An 11,603-nucleotide genomic window follows, 5' to 3' on the forward strand; every position below is an offset into this window, starting at 1 on the left:
CGAGTGGAGCCTGGCGCTCAGCCGGCGCCTAGGCTTTGGGTCACGTGTCCTGAGGGAGGGTGGGGGCGGAGGGAGCCGGCAGGCTCTATGGTCGCAGCAGCGGCTAGAGCGGCTCCACTCCCGCCTCCCAGGGAGGGTTTCCGGCGCGCGCCGAGCGATGTTTCCGGTCTAGCTGGGACTGAGGCGGGTAGTGGGGGTCCGTTGGCTCCGGGCAGAGGGCGGGAGCCTGAGACCCGTGACAGGTGAGGGGGGAGTGGGTCCCGGCTCGGCGAGGTAGGGGAAGCGGGTGGGCGGGCGCCGGAAGTCGCTGTATGACTCCCGCAATCGTGTCCCGGCCCCTCTGGGCCTCAGTTTCCCTCCTCTGCGGTGGCAGGGGGCGGAGGTCCCCAGCTCCGGGAATGTTTCTGAGTGTCCGGATGCTCCGGGGCCCCCGAGATTAGGACCGAAAGGGCCGCCCCCCCCGAGGAGCTTCCAGTCTAGCGGGAGGCGGGCAGGCTCTCAACTGACACCCCGCCCCTCCCCCCTCCCCTTCGCTCCCCCCCATCCCAGGGGGCAGAGGCAGGGCGTCCCCTCCCCACCTCGCAGTCATGCTTTTAAGCGCAGAACACCAGATACACAGGATTGCGGAGGAAACCAAAGCCAGGCCCGGACCTTCCCCCTGGGGGACCCCAGGCAAGCTCGGGCGCCTGGAGCGGGGGACCTCCCCCTCGGGGTGAAAGGAGAGGACGCGCGGGAGGGGCCGAGTTGGTGAAATGCGGGTCTCCGAGTACCCCGGAAAGACAGGTTGAGGAGCCCCGCTTCAGAGCTCCCTCTGACCTTGGCATTCTTCAATCCCAGCTCGGGGACCCCCCACCTCCGGCTGGGGAAGAAGTGGGGAGCCGAGGAAGAGGAAGGATCGAGGGGCAGGAGTGTCCCATACAGGAAGATCAGAGCAGAGGGCAGGCGAGCTCGTGGGGAGCTTGAAGAAAGGGGGGAAGGAGTGAGAGCAGGGAGGGAGGTAGTCAGGTGAGACGAGTCAGAAAATGTGTTCAGATCTGTTACCCATGTTTGTGTCTGGTAGCTAGTATTCATAGAGCTTTTTAACGTTTGCAAACATGTGTTAACTCATTTGACCCTCACAACAGCCCTGGTGCTATTATTATCCCCCTTTTACAGTTGAGGAAACCGAGGCAGCAGAAATTAAGTGACTTGCCCAGGAGCACACAGCTAATAAGTGTCTGAGGTAGCATTTGAATTCAGGTTTTCCTGAGGCCAAGTTCAGTGCCCCCTAACTGCCTTATTTCACCTGTCGTATTCAGAAGCTTTTTGAGGAAGGAGACTTTGATTTAATATTTGTATTTTCCCCAGTACTTAGCTAGCAAGGGTCTGGTTCATAGTAGAGGCTTAATAAATGTTTGTTAAATTTGTTGAAAGAGGAGTGGAGGTTAGAGAGGAAGGATGATGGGGATGATTGTAAATGGGATAGAGAAGAACTGGAGAACTAGGTATAAGAGAAACAGAAGAAAAGGCAAGGGGAGGGGTAGGAAGTTAGAAGGGGATTGGGGGATAGTCATTAAGACTCTGTGATGGAAGTATTATCCACCCCTCTGTGACAATTTCAGGTCATCCTGAATTCTCTTCTTCCAGAAAGTGCCTAAGAGTATGTGAGGAATGAGCCCTCGGAAGGGGCCTCTCTGAACATCTCCTTGGGTCTTGGGGCTGGGGGAGGGGGATTATTTTGGTGGCAGCAACGGCCTCTGGGTGACTTCCTGACAGCTGCTCACCAGCTATTCCTGTGCTCTGAACCTTAGCCCAGGAATGCCAGCCTACTCACGAGCCTCTCATTTCCCCCCCTCCTAGGCTGCTTTTGGGAGCGCTGGCTTGGTCGTGCTTAGGGAGAAGATGGTGTCTGTGACAATGGGTGAGTCTATGAGGGCCTCCCCGGACCCTTTCCACTTGATGAGGGTGGTGGGGGTTGGGTTAGCTGTCATGGCAGGCAAACCCTTTCTGTTGTAGTGACGGTGACAGCTGCTGGTGTGTGGAATGCAGGCTGGGGCCTCTAGCCCAGAAGCCATTAGTATTGTGTTTAGGGCTCCTATAAAGGGCCCCTTTCCCCCTCTCCTGCCTTTATCCCAGCTGCAGCTTCAGTGACAACGTTCCATTCTGCTCCCTCTGAGATTCAGAGGACCAAGGTGTACCAGGCTCAGGCATTTTCCATGGATCTTCCCGGGTAGCCTGGGAAAGTTCCAGCATTGGGCATTGCTTGTCTCTCAGCTTGGCTCTTCTACTGAGAGTTCTCCCCATGGATTCTGGCCAGTTCCTTAGGCCTAGCAAGTTCTGTTGAGAATATTAGAAGGGACTGGAGCCTCCTTCCCTGCCGTTTCACTCCAGACTTCATGTTGTGGAGCTTCTGGAGGTGCAGAATGCTGGGGGTTGGCGTGAGAATCAGAGCCCTCCAAAGCTGGCCTGGGCTCCTGGGGTCTCTGGCCTTCAAGTGGAGCTACTGATCGGGGCACTTCCTGCTGAACTGTCCATTCATGTGGTTCCCTTCTAAGTGCCATTCCAGTTCTGAGCTGCTCTTCCTTCAACAAGCACTTATTAAGTGCCTACTGTGTACCAGGCACCAAAACCAGTGTCCCTGCCCTCAAGGGGCTCACATTCAGATGGGAGAAGAGAACCTGTAAATAATGATGTATATGTAGAATTGATACAGAGGTGATGGAAGGTGACAAGGTGACATCGTAGAGAAGGGCTTTCAGCAGAAGCTGGGAAGGGTGTGTGTGTGTGTGTGTGTATGCGCGCGCAACAATAAACATGAATGAAGCACGGACTATGTGCTAGGCCTTGTGGTAGGCAGTAAGGTTACAAGGACAAAATGAAGTCCTTCTGGCCCTCAAGTATTCCTAGAATAAATATGGAGTAAACACAGGGCACTTGGGAAAGGGGGAGGGCATTAATAATTGGAGGATTACCGAAGGCTTCCTGTAGGAGGTGGTGCTTGAGCCAAAGTTTGGAGGAAGTGAGGGCTCTTGTGAGGAGGAGGAGGTAAGAGGGAGCAGATTCCAGGCCTGGGAGACCCACGGGGTGGAGGGTGGGGAAGGGATGTGGATTAAGCTAGAAAGGTCGCTTGGGGGCCAGTCTGTAAAAGGATTGAAAAAGTGGAACAGAAGAAGTTCTATTTGGTCCCAGAGGCAACAGGGACCCCCGGAGTTTGTTGGTTGGGAGTGCCATGGTCTGACCTGGGCTTTCGGAAAATCACTGGCAGTTGTGTGGAGAGCCCACTGGAGAGGGAGACACTTAGGAGCGTCTGTGTGTGTAGCTCTGGGATGGGCCTACAGAGCATTCAGACTTGGCAATGTGTGTGTGCAGACCTCGGTATTGTTGGGGAGCAGTTGTGTGAGGACAAGTCTGTTTGCCCAGGTCGTCGCACAAACGGGGATGCACTGGCATCCTCGGCCTGCTTCCTGCTGCTTCTGCCTTGGAGGTTAAGCTCTTATTCTGAGGTTCGTGGCCAGAAGCACAGAAGGAAACATTGGCTGAAAGGAGTTTCCCTGAGATCTAGACTCCTCTTTCCTCTTGAGATTCCTCCTACTAGTGGATCTTCATTCTCCCTCTTCCTTCTAAACACAGTAGCCAGACCTCCTTGGCTTTATGGAATACTCCCTAACCTGGAGCATTTGGCAGTCTAATGGGATGTGTTAACATCTGTACCAAATTAGTTAACATGGGCAAAGCACCTTATGATTGGGGATGGGGAAGGGAATAAACATTTATAGAGCATCTGCTATGTGCCAGGCAGCGTACTAAGTACTTATTAAAAAGAAATTTTATAAATATCATCACATTTGATCTCCCAACAACCTTGAGAGGTAGGTACTATTATTATCCATATTTTATAGTTGAGGAAACTGAAACAGGCAAAGATTCAGTGATTAGCCCAAGCTGGATTTGAACTCAGGTCTTCTTGACTTGAGGTCCAATGATCTATCCACTGTGCCACCAGCTGCCTCCATGCAACTAATTCTTGCTAACTAAATGCTGTTAACTGTTATGTGTTATGCATCTAGGTGTGCCCAATTATTATAGTCTCCTAGGTGCTCTTCAGAATCTTATTATTTTTATCCTGAACTTAATCAAATAAAGTGAGCATTTATACACACATATATATGTGTATATATGTATATATGTATACTTCTCATAGAACAGAAAAAGAGGATTGTACATTAAACTGTGAATCGATTATGTACAGCTTGCTTTTCTTTTTGTAATAAATTCAACATGTAACTTTCAAAGCTGTCCTGCTTGTCTGTGATTCTTTCTGGCCTTCTTTCTGTTCTCTCTTTCAAAAAAATTCTTCTGTGATTTTTTTCTTATGTCTCTTTTTCTTGCTATCCTATTCCTTACTCCACCCCCTTCTTCCCTCCCACCACATCAAAACTGGAAAAAACAAAACAAATCCAAAACTCTTGTAACAGATATGCAGAGATAGTTGCATGCTTCCTCATTAGTCCTCGGGAATTATAGCTGAAAGTTGTACTGATTAGAGTTCTTAAGTCTCTCCTAGTTGATTTCTGTACAGGGTTATTGTTATGCATAAATTGTTTTCCTGGTTCTACTCACTTCACTTTGCATTGGTACATACAAGTCTTCATTGGTTTCTCTGAAACCCTCCCCTTCATCATTTCTTAGGATGAAATAATATTCCATTGCATTCATATACCATAAGTTGTTTAGCCATTCCTTAGTAGCTTTGCTAGCACCATTTACTCCAGGTTGCTCTTCTGAGGGCCACAGGATAGTGAAGGAACCCAAGACAGTGACCTGTGCGGGTTGGCTACAGGAGCTGGGGAAGTCGTGCCTTAGAAGGAATACTTAGGAGGAAGGACCATGACAGGGTCTTTAAGGACACAAAAGGGTGGCAGGGGAAGAAGGATTAGCCTTGTTTTGCTTGGCTCTAGAACACCCCCTAATAAGGGGCAGTGGGTATAACTTAGAAAGAGGCAAGTTTAAGATTGAAATAAGGAAAAACTTAATAATGACTAGATCTGCCCTAAAGTGAAGTGGCTTGTGTCTGGAGTTGCTGGGCTCCACTCCCAGGAGGGCTTCTCAGATAAAAGGGGACCTTGTGGGGAGACATAGTGAAGGGCATCTTTGTGGAGTTGCACATCAGAGGAGATAGCTTCTGAGATACTGTGCTCTCAGTGACAAGGGAATGAGGGGTGGGCATTTAGCTGGGGTTCAGCTAAGATGGAGGCACTTCCACGTCCAACAGATTGGGTTTTGTTGTGAAGAAGGAGGCTGGGGCTCCAGAGCCAGGGTGCACCGTGTTTGGGGGGTGACAAGATACATAACTGGTTCTCTGACTTCCTGCCTGTCTCTCTGTAGCTACATCAGAATGGATCCAGTTCTTCAAGGAAGCTGGGATCCCCCCGGGGCCTGCTGTCAACTACGCAGTAATGTTTGTAGATAACCGGTAAGGCCACAGTGGGCTCCAGGGTGGGAGCCACGGTGGGGAAGGAGGGAGGGTCAGTGCCCGGCCTGTGCTCCCCGGTTCACTGCCCAGCGTTGCCCGCAGGATCCAGAAAAACATGCTGCTAGACCTGAATAAGGAGATCATGAATGAGCTCGGCGTGACTGTGGTGGGCGACATCATTGCCATCCTCAAACATGCCAAGGTGGTGTACCGCCAGGTGGGTGTGCCTGCCCCAGGCTGAGGCTGGTCATTCAGTGCAGCGCCCGCCTCAGGCCGCCTTCTGGGGGGGCGGGAACCCCTCCTTGTAAGATATGCCACGAGGCTGGTGTGTCACAGGGCAGAAGGATGCCTGGCTCTCTTTCCTACTCTTTGGTCTTCCATGGTCAAGGAGCCAGAGGAGTGAGTTGGCATTTCCTTTTTTTTCCCGTCATACTGGGAGGCTTCCTTAGACTCTCTGCTGGAGAGACAGGCAGACCCCATGATGCTCTCCTGAGTCTCAGTGCTTTCCCTAGATCGCATGGTGACTGACATGAGGTGGAATGCATTAGGAGGAAAGCCTGTGCCCCCCTCCCCCAGCAGAACTGTCTGGGACAGGCATTCGAGCTGATGTAATTATTGACGTTGGGAAGCACCCGACAGGCGCCCTTCATTTGGGCTTCACGATAGCCCCGACATCAGTGCCTCAGAGCGAATATCTGCGTTTTACAAGGAGACCAGACTAGCGAGGGCTCCATGGAGTCACGTGTGCTCACGTAAGCTAGGAAGCAGCAGAGGCTGAGTCAGATCGAGGTGCCACCTGCCCGGCTTGAGAAAACTGAGGGCCGCACAGTGCAAGGGACTTGCTCCAGGTCCCCCACAGCCGGGGTTTGAACCTCCATCCCTGAAGGAGCCCGACTGTCCCAGTTCCGTGATTGTCAGTGATAACATCCCTTTGAACATTTAGAGATAGCCAGGCCTCCCTCGCACTCAGAGGTGTCTGGGGCACCAGAGACACTCGTCTTGGCATTGTTCTCACCCTGCTGTCTTTTACAGGATGTGTGCAAAGCGGCTGCCGAGTCCTTGGCTTCCAGCCCCAGCCACCTGCAGGCAGAGCTCAGGCGCAGCGCTACCAGCGGTGAGTTTGTCCCCCACAGCTCCCTGCTCGGCTCTTCTGGGCACTCGGGGTTGGTGACCTCCTGCACACCACCCGAGAGAGCAGTCACAGCAGGCACGAGGGCAGCGGCGTGGCGCGGTGGGGGCGGCCCGGTTCTGCCTCTAGAGCCAGGCTCTGGTGGAGCCTCAGTTTCTTCACCTGTAAAAGGGCAACGACAGTCCTCCCACTACACACTGCAGAGTATTAGGAGAGTCATGGAAGCTGATGCACAGAAAGCCTTCTCCACATCTGGAAGGGTGATAGAAATGTCAGCCCTGTTTCACTGTAAGAATAGTGGAGGTGAGCTGAAGGCCGAGCCTCGGCACTCATTTCCCCTTCCTTTGTGGCTGTGTCTTCTCTGATTTCTGTGGCTGGGCCTTAGCTCTTCAGAGCTTTGAGGGGGTCAGGTCTGGATCAGAATGCAGTAGCGGCCGTTCCCCACCCCGCTTCCCGGGCTTCGATGGTCCAAGCCCCGCTTATGAGTCTCGTTCTGTTTGTCACGTCTCTAGCCGCCTCTCGGATGATTGCTAACAGCCTGAGTCGGGACTCCCCGCCCAGCACCCCTGCCAGGCGCCCTGATGCCAGCGCCTCCAAGATCTCAGTCACCGTCTCCAACAAGATGGCCTCTAAGCACGCCAAAGCTGCTGGTATGGGGAACATAGTGGCAGGGTACCTGTGAGGATAGGGGTGGAGGCAGGGGGGTGGCCCGAGTGCCTCTGAGGGGCTTCTGCTTCCTTGGGGACCCTCTCACTGACTGCATCTTCCTGAGAAAGCTTTGGTGACGGTCCCTAGAAAGAAATTCCAAGCCTTTGAGTGCTGTGAGTGAGCCAAGATGGAAGGTGGGAAGGGAGACGCTCTTCTGATCGTGTTCCCCCTGTTTGGCATGAGGGAGCCCTTCCTTCCCCCATCCCAGAATGTTTCTGAGGGTCCCTGACCCAGCTGCCTGTATCTCCCGTTGGGCCCCTCCTAGCTCTGGGCCAGCTTGAAGAAGAGAATGCTGCCGTGCCAGTGAAACGGAGGCGCCGAGTAACCGCTGAGATGGAAGGAAAATATATCATCACCATGCCCAAGGGGACCACGCCTCGATCGCGGAAGATCCTGGAGCAGCAGCAGGCGGCCAAAGGTGAGGGCAGGGGCTCCCCCTGCGTCTCTGAGGGAGCCCGGCTTGGGGGGGGCAGGTAGGAGGCCTGGCCCCCAGCACGGTCCTCTTCGTTCTAGACCTGGGAGCCTCCTGGTCAACCCCATCCCCGTCTTTAGGTGCGGCACTGTGGTCTGGCTTCTTGCCGACACATCCCTACAGCGTAGTTCAGCCGTCTCTTCCCTCTGTTTCACATGCCCGTACCCCATTCCTACACTTTGAGCCTCCTGAGGATTGCCACGGCTCCTCCCTCAGGTGTTTCTCAGGGCAGGGACTGTGTCTTCTCCTGCATCGGCATGTCCCACAGTACCCAGCGTAGGGCTGTGCCCATCAGGGGCGCTCAGCGCAAGCTGTCTGACGGCCTGCCTTCCCTCCCAGGTGTCCAGAGGACATCTGTCTTTGACCGGCTTGGAGCTGAGACCAAGGCTGACACGACAGCTGGGAATAAGGTGAGCTGTGGGGACTGTGTGGAAAGCTCTCGTTTCTCCTCCCCTTCACATCCCAGCTCATTCTCTGCCCTGACTGACGACCGCTTTCCTTCCAACGTAGCCCACGGGCGTCTTCAGCCGATTGGGTGATGCCCTGGAGACAGACGAGGAGCGGGCAGGAGACAGTGACGATGACAGCTCCGTCCTACAGTATGCTGGGGTCCTGAAGAGGATGGGCAAGTCCTTTGCCAAGGACAGCACTCCCCTGGGAGTGACCATCAAGGCCAAAGCCACCAGCTCAGAGCCCAAGCCTGTCCCGGCCACCCTTCGGCGCTCAGGGGGCGGCCAGGGCCCCTCTGCTGAGAGAAAGCCAGAAGCGTTGTCCAAAGTCAGCATCATCCAGAGACTTGGCAAAGCCACCCTTCCCCCAGAGGCTCAGGACAGCCAAGTCACCAGCACAAAGAGTAAGTCCCCAGCTGAGTTCAAGGTTACCATAAAGAGGACCCTGGCAGGCCCAAGGGTGAGCAGCTCAAGCGAGGGCCATAGCGCGCAGATGGACAACACGGGGACTGTTAGTGTATTTAAGAGACTGGGGCGGAAGACCGACTAACATTGCCGCTAGGGCTTGGAGAGCTGTCTTGGAGCCCCTCTGTACTGTGTCTGCCTTAACTCGCATACCCGGTCTGGCCGGCCCATGCCTCGGCCCACCGCTGGCTTTCCTCTGGGGCCCTCAGTTGCTTGTGTCTGCTTCCACTGCCTTAGCTGCCCCTTTTAGCTCCCTTTGTCCAAATTGTACCGATTCCTCTCATAAGAATGTGAAATCTGGCTAGATTTCCCCACCTTCAGTGGGGAGCATCAGAGAGAGAGAGATCCCGCTTCAGGCCAGGAATCTGGCACCATCCAGAGCTGCTTCTGCCACTGGGGATGTGTGTGTGTTAGGGGAGGCAGAGTTGACAGTGGTCGGTGGAGTGGGATTGGGAGCCCTTGGGGGAACTGGTGGTATTGAGTTCTGGATAAAGGACTTGGGAAATTCAGTGCTTTCTCTGCAGGACCCTTGGCTCTCCCCTTTTCTCATTTTCCCTCTGTGACATCCTTCCCCCTTTCTGCTGTTCTCGGGGTTCCTTGCAGGGAAGGGGATGCCCCTTCCCCACTGGCTTTTACCTGGCCCCCAGGTAAACGTGAGAGTGCCCTATGGCATAGATGGACAGGCCTTTGCCCTCAGCCCCTCTTCTCCAACACAGCCACCTGAATGGAACCTGCTCAGAGACCAACTCTGGGGTCCCTTGCAGAGATCCCCCCACCTCAGACCCCTCCCCCCCTCGTCCTGCCCCACAGCCAGGAGGGAGGGCCTCTCACTTTCCCTGCTGTCTCCCTTCCTTCTCTACTGCTTGCTCTAGGTGATTGCTTTCAGTTTTCCTCCTTCACACTTTTCGTTTCTCTTCTGTTTTCTGCCCCGGTGGGAAGGCCAGACTGCCCGCTGTCCTCTGCCTGAAGTGCGTCTATCCTCGCCCTCCCTGCGCCCTCCCCGCCGCCCATGGCGCCGTGCTGTTAGGAACTCTTAGGAGGCCAAGGTGCTGCCGGGGAGGGCTGTCCACCTTGGTGCCTGCTGGCCAGAGGAGCTTCACCTGGGCCTGTCTGCCTGCCGACAGATGCGATAATAAGAGGCCACAGAGGGGAAAGGAAACGGGTTTTCAGATATTTTTGTGGTTTTTTTTTTCCCTACTGTTTTGCTCATATGGGCAAGGAGAAGTGTTCTTCACTCTATTTTTAGACTGAAAGTGAAATGCCTGGGGTGAGGTGGGGGGAAGGGGAGGCAGGGATTGGGGAGAACTGGGATTTCTCCGAAGATGACATCCTCCGCCTGTGAGCTGGATTCCTTCTGGACTTGCTTCAGGAATGGAGTGGAGACCTCTGATGTGACCCTTGGTTAATAAAGCTGGGGTCACCTCTAACTTAGAAGCCCTGGAAACCAAGCACTGCCGTCCCCTCTTCTCTTGTGGCTAATGTTTTGTTTTCTTGGTTAACGATTGGGGTGGGCATTTCTGGGCAGTGTGTTACCCAGCCTTGACTGATGGCCATATCACACCAGGGTGACTGAGGTGGAGCCTCAAGGGTGGTCTCCCTCCCGCTTGTTTTGGGCTGGCCGGGGCTACAGCCAGCCAAGGCTCTTCTGCCGCCTCCTGGTGCCTCTTTCCTTTTTTTTCCTCTCCTGAACCATTTGGGAGAAGCCAAGGTGCATTCTAAGAACTAGAGTGCAAGACTTTGGTCTCTGTTGGACCTTGGTTTGAGGATTCTTGAGGCGGGGGTCTGGCAGCCTGGGGACGGGCGAAGGTGCTGGTCCTGCAGCTTTTGGGTGGGCAGTGGAAGTGGCCACCCTTGGCAGAATCAAGGGCATCTTTGAGGGGGATTCTGGTGGAGTGGAAGGGGACCTTCCTGGACTCCAACCCCCTCAATTTACAAAACTGAGGTCCAGAGACAGGAAAGGACTTTACCAGGTTACAGATGATAACTGTCAGAGATGACATTGAACCAGGCCGTTTGACCGGATCCAGTGCACACCCACCTCCTGGCAGGATGCGCCGTGGCGCCATGAGATGGCCTGGGATTAAGGAAGGGGCTTTTACCCCGTGGGGGCAGCGCAGTGATGGGTGGGAAGGGTGGCCCGTGGGCCCCCCACTAGCGTCCAGAGCAGATCCAAACCCGGCGCATTGGGGCCCGAGGCCCCTGTGACCGCCCTTGTCATATCTAAAGGGCCCCCGAGAATGTCTAGCTACAGCTGACTGTCCCCTCCCGAGAAGGGCTCTCCGCCGGGCCACAGCCCCAGGGGGCGGTACCACGTGCGTCATGGCCACACCCTCCTAGGCATCTCTGGCGCTGGCGTGTGAGCCGAGGTCCTGGAACTGGCCCGCAAGCCCAGGGGCTGCTGGGAGGTGGTCCCTGGGGCGCCGCGACTCCCGGGGCAAACTGCGCCTGCGCACCTCGCTGCCCCTTCACTTAGGTGGTGACACTTTTCCCTTCCTTTTTTCGGTCCTGCGCGCCTGCGCAACCCCTTCAAGAGACCACACGCCTGTAGTAGGCTCCCACCGGTTTCGTTTCTCGTCGCCCCCGCTTTCTGGAACTGCGCCGGCGCCGCCACCCTGACGACTTCCCAGAGTGCTTCAGCTGGGAGTCTGCGCGCTTCCAGCTTTCCGGAGTGCCCCACCTCTCCCCTCCTCCCTCTTCCGAGCGCTTCGCTCGTCATCCCTTACGTCAGTTCCTGTTTGTGGCAGCGGGGGGCGGTCCTTCCGGCCAGGGGGCTGGCGGCGGGCGGGGGAGGCGAGCCGCGGGCTGGGGAGGGAGGGGGGGGAGGAGTGCGGCGGGAGGGGGGCGCGCGCTCCGTAGCTGCTGCGCGAGCCGTTGGGGCCTGTCGCGGAGGACGATCCACGGCCACCCGGGAGCTGCGGAGCCGCCGTA

At 55.2% G+C, this 11,603-nt stretch overlaps 1 protein-coding gene across 3 annotated transcripts; it reads left to right on the plus strand.

The window, feature by feature from the left end:
• Positions 1-147: 147 nt before the first annotated feature.
• On the plus strand, positions 148-11,403 carry CUNH19orf47 (chromosome unknown C19orf47 homolog). 3 transcript variants are annotated; one of them, XM_027855566.1, is made up of 10 exons: positions 148-242; positions 1,840-1,900; positions 5,365-5,452; positions 5,555-5,669; positions 6,485-6,566; positions 7,094-7,231; positions 7,555-7,707; positions 8,101-8,171; positions 8,272-8,614; positions 11,207-11,403. In XM_027855566.1, exons 2-10 carry the CDS (start codon positions 1,882-1,884, stop codon positions 11,221-11,223), a joined length of 1,026 nt encoding a protein of 341 aa, XP_027711367.1. In that variant the 5' UTR covers positions 148-242; positions 1,840-1,881; the 3' UTR covers positions 11,224-11,403. The 3 variants fall into 3 exon arrangements, with proteins under 3 accessions (XP_027711367.1, XP_027711366.1, XP_027711365.1); XM_027855565.1 differs by lacking the exon at positions 11,207-11,403 and adding an exon at positions 9,615-10,123; XM_027855564.1 differs by lacking the exon at positions 11,207-11,403 and having other exon boundaries at positions 8,272-9,184.
• Positions 11,404-11,603: the final 200 nt, after the last annotated feature.

This window comes from Vombatus ursinus, unplaced genomic scaffold, assembly GCF_900497805.2.
Source record: "Vombatus ursinus unplaced genomic scaffold, bare-nosed wombat genome assembly UNPS02010822.1, whole genome shotgun sequence".
Classification (NCBI taxonomy): domain Eukaryota; kingdom Metazoa; phylum Chordata; class Mammalia; order Diprotodontia; family Vombatidae; genus Vombatus; species Vombatus ursinus.